The following is an 8793-nucleotide window of genomic DNA, read 5'->3' on the forward strand; positions in this document are numbered from 1 at the left end:
AACGTCGAGCATTTTTCAACAGTAGATTTGTGAACTGCGTATATAAGTTATTGCTGATCGGAAACAGCGTTGTCTTTGTTTCTCATCTAAGAGTTTTAGAAAAATTTGGGGAGTACTGCAGATTACAGTGATAAGAGGAATTCGGTTTATTAAGTTGACCGATTAAATTTTCCCTGAAATAATCACTGTTATTCTTTATCTGATCATTTCAAGAAGCTTGTGGGATTTCGTTTTCGATCTCATTTCGGTTTCCAAAAAATATGATCTGGATGGGACTTAGTGCCTTATAATACTTTAATAAGTATTGAGTTCCGACTCTAGTAAATGGTTGGATTTTATTTCAAGAATTCCAAATCGTGAAAAAGCTTTAAGTTGAACTTCATTATTCGATTACTGGAAACATTGTGCATATGTTTACTTTTTCTAATGAAAGATTTAGTCTCCAAAACGAATAGCAGCTTGGAACGTAACAATTTCTCTGTTCATTTAATGATAAAATTTACATATTGTTTTCAATTATCTTGGGTCAGGAGGAATTCACTGAATCTTGGTTCGATAACATAATCTTTAAAAAAAATGCTTGTCATCTCTGCATTCCGGAAAATATAACTCTACTATGGTTTATGATTTGAATGAAGTGTTACGCCAGTGTTCCCTGTTACGCCTCTCTGCTGCTTCTGCTGACGTTTCATAAGTCATGGCCAGATATTTTCGAAGATCTTGAGAAATATCGACGCCAATACGGGAGCGCGATGAAACAAAGATACTTGCAGGTATTTTATCAGGTAATATAACGGAAGCTGCCCTGAAAAAAGCTCTAAAAATAATGCAGAAACTAAAAGACTTTTATGTACATTTGTCAGAAATACTAACGGATCGACATATAACTAAGAAATAATTTATGAGTAAGTTCATTCGAGCAAGAATTCATCTTTCATTTAAGCGACATAACTAATGTGCTCCACTGGAAAATGCGGCATGACGCAATTTTATTTGATTAAACAGATTCAAGAACCAAAAGGAATTAACAGCTTTGACCAGTTATTGAGCTTTTACTTTTCAATTATCTGATAGTAAAGTCCACTTACTTTTGAATGTTTACTGTTTTCAAATTGCACACTACAAAATGTGAATAACTTGCCCTTTCGTCAGCAGTTGTATACCATTCCAAGCTATCATTTCTGCATTATCGCAACAATAGAACTGTGGAGGAGCACAGAGACTGTAACCACGAGATTCACAAGCACCACTAATTTTGGCTAATATATATTTGTTCGAAGCAACACCGCCAGAAACGAAAACTAAGCGATTGCGAGGTGGGATCTGCAGTAATGCAGTAATCCAACTATTTTGGAAAGAAAACAAAGGTTAAAATGAAATAAAGTAGCTCCAAGGAATGCCATTCAAAGCTGAATCATGGAAATATAGAGCCCTAAGTTTAACGACATCGAATACAGGAAACTCCATTTTATTACTTCAACACACAAATAAGATCAGCAGTTTGGGTAACAAAACCTTGTTGGAATCGTTCAAATATTGCAAGCAACAATCTAATTTCTCGACCAAGTACTTTGCGATGGAGTGCTGAAACATTATCTTTGAACAACGCATGCCAACTGGCAAAAGTTTCCTGAAAAGTGATTTTCTGCAGTTTCATATAATAACAATAATAAACAAAAAAAAGCTACAAAATTCTAAAATCTATGGCTATCAATACCTGAACGCTTGCACAAAAATCAGGAACATTGAGAATGCGTTGCCTTGAAATCATGACCAAGTACGTAGCCTTGATCCATGAAAAATTGAAGTGTAAATCCATTTTCAGAAATCTATTTATATCGATTGAATACCGCTTGAAGCCATTCACAGACGATCTGAATGCAAGCTTTTTGGCAAAAAATACTGTTTGATTTGCAAAGAAAAAAAAATTTTTACAGAGCAGTGAAATTCAAATGGAAACCATTAACACAAACCTTGACGCCATCACTTCTAGGGCAGCTCCCGGATGTAAACCAAGCAGCTCCGGTTCCTTGAAATTAAGCGCCCGACTAATCTTGTCAATGCATTCCCCAGGACTACCGGATGTACTGGTCAACAGAACTTCAAAGTCGTCTGGTCCGTTAGTTATAGCTATTATTGAGTGTCCACCAGAAATGAGAACAGATACGTATGGATAAGACACTTGTTTCATCAAAGTAGCAATTGTTGCATGAGCTTGCATGTGATGAACTGGTATAAGCGGTATGCAGCCTTTCCTAATATACAATGGTAAAGCTATATGCAGCCTTTCCTAATATACGTTGGTAAACTGCAGTAGAATTTCAGGAAATGTTTCACAATGTGGAAACAAAGTTCCACTTCTAAAAAGCCTGTAAGTCAAAAAAAAAGAGATGTATTCATAAGATTTATGATGCCTGGTTTAAACTTAGAAAATCCACAAACATATATACCTTGCTAAAGCGATAGCTTTTTCAGTACCAACTCGAAGAGAAATGATTAAACCAGGTCGTGTTGTTACTGCTACACCGTCCAGATTACAAAGCCGCATCCCACTTTCATCCAAGCATTCGTCAACAAATAGATCGATGTATGATCGGTGCTACAAATGTCTCCCATAAACGTTGAAAACATAACTGATTCATCTACATTATCTACTTTGCTTTGAAACATAAAGGTGTTTCAAATGGCAATGAAGTTGAATTCGCGTCTGATATCTAAACGATCATTTCTTTAATTCAAAAAACTGGTTTTTTATGAGTTCCTCAGAATTGGGAGGAAAAAAAGTAGAAATATATCGGTCGAAATAATGGACCTGATCAGCCGCTGCAGCAGGGCAGATTCCTCTAAGCCTTTTTTGTACTTCGCGATTCACATAGCGACGAGAACTGAGAATCTTCTTGTCACTGTTCAGAATACATATTGCTGTATCATCACAACTGACCTCAAATTCGTTATCACAGGAAGTGATGTTATGGAAAATTTAAACCTATCCTTTCGTTGTCAGTGAATATTTCAGTGACCTCTTCTGTCTCTTTTCCAGTCCTTCCAATTCGCAACTCTATTCTAACTTGGCTAAGGAAAAAAGGGGATAATGAGTGGGAGAAGGACAACTTTAAAACTAAAGACTGCACCACCTAGAAGAATCCACAGAAATAGCAGAATGTGCAAATGCATTAAAGGATTAACACTGGTTGCATTTTCTTTAAGTTTATCGTTTTGTGATCTAATTTTAGAATCAGAAGCTTAAGTCTCGAAAATTAACGTTAGCTGGAAAAAATACCTAGTTTCAATACCCATAACAGTGATAACTCGTTCGCAATGCGTTCTATGTGAATTCGAAGTAATGTAATGCGCCGAAATTACTTTGCGTAGAACATTAGAAACAATCCGCTTCATATCCTGAAATCCAAACAGCACAAAAGCCGCTCCTAATTGCACACTCTGAGCAGTAATTATTATACAAAGGTGAATAAGTGTCACCATCAATAAGCAGATGTTACTCAAGAGGACTGCCTGGCTCTTCCACTTCCGAAAGGCCATTGCCGCTCTTTATTACCTGCCCACTATCTAAACCTTTGGCTAGTTGCCTTTAAACCTGCTCGTGACTTGGATGGTTGCCATTCATTTATCCTGAGTGTATGCTAAAAGTCCATAGCATCGTGAGTGTATTCATCCACTTCTCTGTGTTTGCACTTATTACATGCTATTTTCTATTTGTCCTTTGTCTGGACCAACGCACTCTGTTCAGTGTTTTTTGCAAGAATGTCACAATTATTTCACATTACATACGCATTCTTCAGTTAATACGTCTTTGGTTCCTTTTTTGATATTCCCTTTTGTCTTACTCTCTCCAGAATTCCGAAGTATTTTCTAATGCACTCCATTCTGTCTTTATCAGAGTCGGTTTAGGCCTATTCTAATTTGAAATGTCTTGAGAAGCGTTTGCGGCTGCGTTGCGGATTAGTTTTTAGTGTGGAGTGGCTTCGTTTTGCAGATATATTCTGAACATATTCTGGTTATCGGTAAGGATGAGTAACATGAGCGCGCGTGTTTACGTGGGGCGTCTGTCCTATAGAGCATCCGAACGTGATATCGAGCATTTCTTTCGTGGTTATGGACGTATACGTGATATTGTTCTGAAGAATGGTTTCGGTTTTGTGGTAAGTGATTCATGTGAATTCTTTTTTTGGATACATCCTCTCCTTGATATCTCCTCTTTGGTCATTGCTCTTCGTCGACCAATCGCCATTTTCGAAATTGAAGTTCCATCAGATGCTTAAATTTTGTTCAGTTTCATCCCGTTTTTCATGTCATTAATTCAGTCATGAAAACGATTACTGCTTCAGAATAATTTTGGGGAAGCTGAGTCAAGTAATCTTTTGTTCTGTCATTTCTTCTGCATATTCACTGTGGTTACAGGAAGAGTTAAGACCTACTTCACACATCCTCGTAATCCACTTATGTATTGCGTAGCTTGTCGTATGTTCGCTTCATCATATTGTTTTGTGCATAACACATGTACAAAGGTATAATACGCTATGGTATTTAGTTTATTGACTTGATGCTGTTTACCAAAAACAATTCAACGTATGCATACACACATTTTCCATTCATTTATGAGCTTAACTTCGGTTCGCCTAGGAACTGATAGCCAGAAATGGGCTGTCTTAGCAAATTAAACTTCATGTGGTGGTAATATATGGAACATAATCAGTTTATATATCAGTTATATAGGTTAACGAATGGCACATCCAAGTCTTTTATTATGGTGAATGCAATATTTCTAATAGCTCATTTTTGTTTGAGAACTGTTGTTGACTACCACTTTTACTGAATGCTTACTAAATGGTCAATTTGATTAACTTGTAATCTCATTATTTTTTGTAATCATTTCATTGGACTTCTGTTTAGTAAGTACTAAACTATACCATGGATTGTCAGTGGAATGTGAATTTTACATGGTTTTCTCTTAAATGAGAATCAGAGATATGCGGTACTATAATTCTTGGGTAGGGAGGTGATCCGAAATCCTTTAGATTGGCTATTTAACCGACCGTATAGAAGTGTTTTGCATAATAGGATCGAACAAAGCGCAGTATTCGATTATCCACCAAAATCAAGTGGGAAGAGTTTTTGTTGTTTAGGATTGCTTTTTGCATTGTTTGAATTTGGCTTTGGAAAAACACGGGAAAATCAAGTTTTTATAGGAATTCGATGATCCGCGGGATGCAGACGATGCAGTATATGAGTTGAACGGGAAAGAGTTGTGCGGTGAACGCGTGATCTTAGAATTTTCACGCCGTGGACCTCGAAGTCGTATGGGATTTGGGGGCTTTGATCGATTTCCTCCACCGAGACGTGAATCAAGGCTAGTGTAGCATGTCTTGTTTGCGATTCTATCGGTCTTTCTAGTTCTATCAGATCGCTATATGTTACACAGACTGTTTTAAATAAAAAATTGTGTTTTCAGATATGGTCCACCACAACAAACACGCTATCGACTGATCGTTGAAAACCTTTCGTCTCGTTGTTCGTGGCAGGTGAGATAACGTGATGTTGGGACGTTGTGTGCGACTACCTGATGCATACGTCGTTGTTTGAGGGTGATGTACATGTTAAGGGAAGGAGGCAAACACCACGCACTCGCGACGAAACCTGTATAATTCCCGGTGATTGAGCAGAAAAAACGGCCAAATTTTGACTCCTTGATAACACCTTTGTTTGAGGTGTTGCTGATATGTGGAAAAATAGAAATCGGAAAATATTTAGATTTTTAGCTTTTTTTTTCCTGTTACATCGAACGCGCATTGTTGGAACAACCTTATGAAGCGCGTTCGATGGCCACTTAATTCTGTTCATAAAGATAAGGCCGAAGTGAAGGCACCAAATTGGCCAGGAGGTAGTCGCGAGCTGGTGCAGCTCAAAATGGTTTATCGTTGGTGCGTAGGCGTCTTATTATTGGTGCGTTCGGGCCCGGGCTCGTGGTTCGGTGCTTGTTTCGTTTCGTTCTGATGTCGCAGGTTGAGGCTAGTGGTGGTGTACTGCCGCATCGTGAGGGCCACATCAGAACATGATCTGGTCAGTTCTCTAAAAATAAATTCGATCTTTCGTATCGCTGAAACAAAAGGTGTTTGACATTTACCAAGATAAGCCTACTGGATGGTAGCTTTTTTTTTTCTTTCTGACGAGCGTATGCGAAGATTCCGTTGTTCGGAAGTTTCTTCAAAACGGAAAATTTTCTCTTCATTTTCAGCATTTTCTTGCTCTCCGGTTTGGCATCAAAAATGTGAGATTAGAAATACAGTTGCTACAACAGGATGAGATGGTCTGGAAAGAAATAATACACATTAAGAGAAGATAGGAAACAGTTTTGGCACTCGACTCAACTTGTGAATAAAAGGATGTAGTGGCATAGGGGTTTGATGGTTAACGGTGCTTTATCTTGTTCTTAAAAGGCAGAAGGTATACGATCCATTTCCTATTGTACTTCTGTTTCGTTGGTACTACTTGATAACGATGTTGTTTTGCAGGATCTTAAAGATATTATGCGAACCGCTGGTGAAGTAACTTTTGCAGATGCGCACAAGCAGCATCCAAATGAAGGGTAAGGTCTTTTGCTTTTTGTTTTCCTCGCTTCACAAGGGTTTTTGAATGTCTCACATCCTGTACTTTTGTGCTTCATTGAATACTGTATTTCTCAGGATTGTGTGCTTCTTAACACGAGATGATCTTGAAAGGGCGCTTGACAAGCTGCAAGGAAAGGAGGTGAATGGGCGCAAGCTGAAATTGATTGACGATTCGGAAAGACGGGATAGTCGAAGGTAAAAGTATATTATAGGAGTGACGTATATGGTGTTTCTGCTGTAATTTTGATTCTTCCTATTATGTTATAGATATTATTTGTATCATATTTGTAATTACTTTGGTTCTTGTAGTCGTTCCCGTTCTCATCATCGATCCAATTCGCGTTCACGCAGCTCACGTAGTCGGTCGTCACGTTCACGCACTGGTTCGAAATCACGTTCGCCTACACCAAAGAAGGAAGGCGGAGGTTCGAAATCACGCAGCCGCTCTAGAAGTGCACGCTCCCGTTCTCATTCTCCGGAAAGAAATGGATCCCGGATCGGTGCAGTAGTTACTGAGAATGGTGGTGGTGCTGAGAATAGTACTGCTATTCCTGAAACCAGTGATGAGCCGATGAAGGATGCAAGTCCATCTCCTAATAGTAATGATTACAACTAAATGTTCTCCTACATTTTTATTGGTGTTTAAATTAATATTAAACTCAGTGTTAACAGATTTGTTTCCAACTTCTCTGGTTTCTAAAGAATTTCTTTTCTCTGGTTTCTAAAGAATATTTTTCTACTGTTTTTGTTCCATCTACTGTGCATGCTGTAATACTGAGAAATCGTAGTGAAGTCTCTTTTACGGATATTTTTGTCCGGCAAATTTTACTGTAAATCTCTGGCAACAATTCAACTCAGTTTTTTGAATGCCCATCACATATATCCTAGTGATCTTGATGCATAGATTTTTGCCGAGTAATTGATCACCTTTGCTGCAGTATTTTAAACTACGATCTCATTTCCTAATAAAAATAACTGACATTGCTATAACTTACTGCTGCGGTCGACATATCTGGAATCTGCTAATATCTAATTAGACATTTTTAGAATTTAACAATGAAGTATATATCCTCCATCTATGTCTCATTTAATTTGCAATGATCATTTTACCTCTAGTAATAATTACAGCGATAGGGTTGTTGAAATGCAATAAAGTAGCAGCAATTACATACTGTTATTTTTACACGTTCGAGATTATTCTGTACTATTATTTTCATACATTCACAACTTAATTTTTGCACCCATGATTATTTGTCATCAAAAATGTGGGAAAGATTCTTTAACAGTCAGTTTAGTGCATCGTACGAAATATTTTGTTGTTGAGTTGTCGCCTTGTTGACTTTTATAAATTTAGGGATATGAAACTGATGCATGCTTCGCTACCTTCGTTCTGCTTGCTGAATTATATTTCTATGTTTTCAAAATAAATGTTCATCTCAAGAAAGCCCTTAACGGATTCAAATGTAGTGAGGTAATAAGATCTTATTCTTGTGCATCGCTTGTTCCCGTCGTCAGCCTTAAGATAATTTTAAGATGCATTCAAATTGTGCTTCAAGTATATAAATGGAATAAGTGCGAGGATTGCACATTGCTATTTCTTTAATCACACTGGGGTACATTGGTGGGTTGGAGTCGGGACAGTGTTTGAGTCGGTTTAATGGGTGATGAAGACGAAATACCTGATTTCAGACCAGGCAAGGTTCGTCAAGGTTTTGGCAGTTTTGATTGTTTGCAAAGTGCGAAGTAGTGGGGAAAGGTTTTTTGCCTTTTAATTTCACAGTGATTTCCAGGAGTAGGGTTTTTTATCAACATCTCACTGTGCTTAGTTTTGTCGTTTTATATTTAAAATCTTCCTGCGCAGCGGTCATTGCTGTCGGGAATATTTAATGAATAATATATATTGGCAGCCAAAGATCAGTCTGTCTTTTATGTTAGGGTAAATTTTACAAACAAATTTGCATACTATTGAGTGAATCAAAAAAACAAAAAATAAAAGGAAAAAAAAGTTAGTACGGACTTTTTTAGAATGTTTTCAAATGTATCTTCCGGAAAGAGATTCGTAACATTGACAATTCAATTGCTTACATCTACAAATTAGATTCAATTGGTTAGCTTCAGTTGATTTTTTCAGTTTGATTTTCAGTTTTCAAGAAATACATTTAATCTG

General features: G+C 37.4%; 2 protein-coding genes across 2 annotated transcripts; one reads left to right on the plus strand and one right to left on the minus strand.

The window, feature by feature from the left end:
* Nucleotides 1-621: 621 nt before the first annotated feature.
* LOAG_10294 (glycoprotease) lies at nucleotides 622-3540 on the minus strand (the record flags this gene model as incomplete). The annotated part of the gene is made up of 8 exons (XM_020448127.1): nucleotides 622-805; nucleotides 1142-1323; nucleotides 1516-1584; nucleotides 1718-1874; nucleotides 1974-2255; nucleotides 2451-2599; nucleotides 2813-2941; nucleotides 3364-3540. 8 exons carry the CDS (start codon nucleotides 3538-3540, stop codon nucleotides 622-624), a joined length of 1329 nt encoding a protein of 442 aa, XP_020301700.1.
* A 390-nt stretch (nucleotides 3541-3930) lies between these two features.
* On the plus strand, nucleotides 3931-8204 carry LOAG_10295 (Sfrs5 protein). Its single transcript, XM_020448128.1, has 6 exons — nucleotides 3931-4160; nucleotides 5208-5368; nucleotides 5471-5540; nucleotides 6531-6604; nucleotides 6702-6821; nucleotides 6936-8204. Exons 1-6 carry the CDS (start codon nucleotides 4029-4031, stop codon nucleotides 7240-7242), a joined length of 864 nt encoding a protein of 287 aa, XP_020301701.1. The 5' UTR covers nucleotides 3931-4028; the 3' UTR covers nucleotides 7243-8204.
* The last annotated feature ends 589 nt before the right edge of the window (nucleotides 8205-8793 follow it).

Source organism: Loa loa, assembly GCF_000183805.2.
Source record: "Loa loa unplaced genomic scaffold supercont3.1, whole genome shotgun sequence".
NCBI classification, from domain to species: Eukaryota; Metazoa; Nematoda; class Chromadorea; order Rhabditida; family Onchocercidae; genus Loa; species Loa loa.

Bases quoted from the DNA above. Each gene is read 5' to 3' on its own strand.
- LOAG_10295 (XM_020448128.1), top strand. From the start codon at position 4,029: ATGAGTAACATGAGCGCGCGTGTTTACGTGGGGCGTCTGTCCTATAGA. The intron at 5,541-6,530 runs GTGAGATAACGT...GTTGTTTTGCAG, and splicing joins CGTCTCGTTGTTCGTGGCAG to GATCTTAAAGATATTATGCG. The intron at 6,605-6,701 runs GTAAGGTCTTTT...TGTATTTCTCAG, and splicing joins AAGCAGCATCCAAATGAAGG to GATTGTGTGCTTCTTAACAC.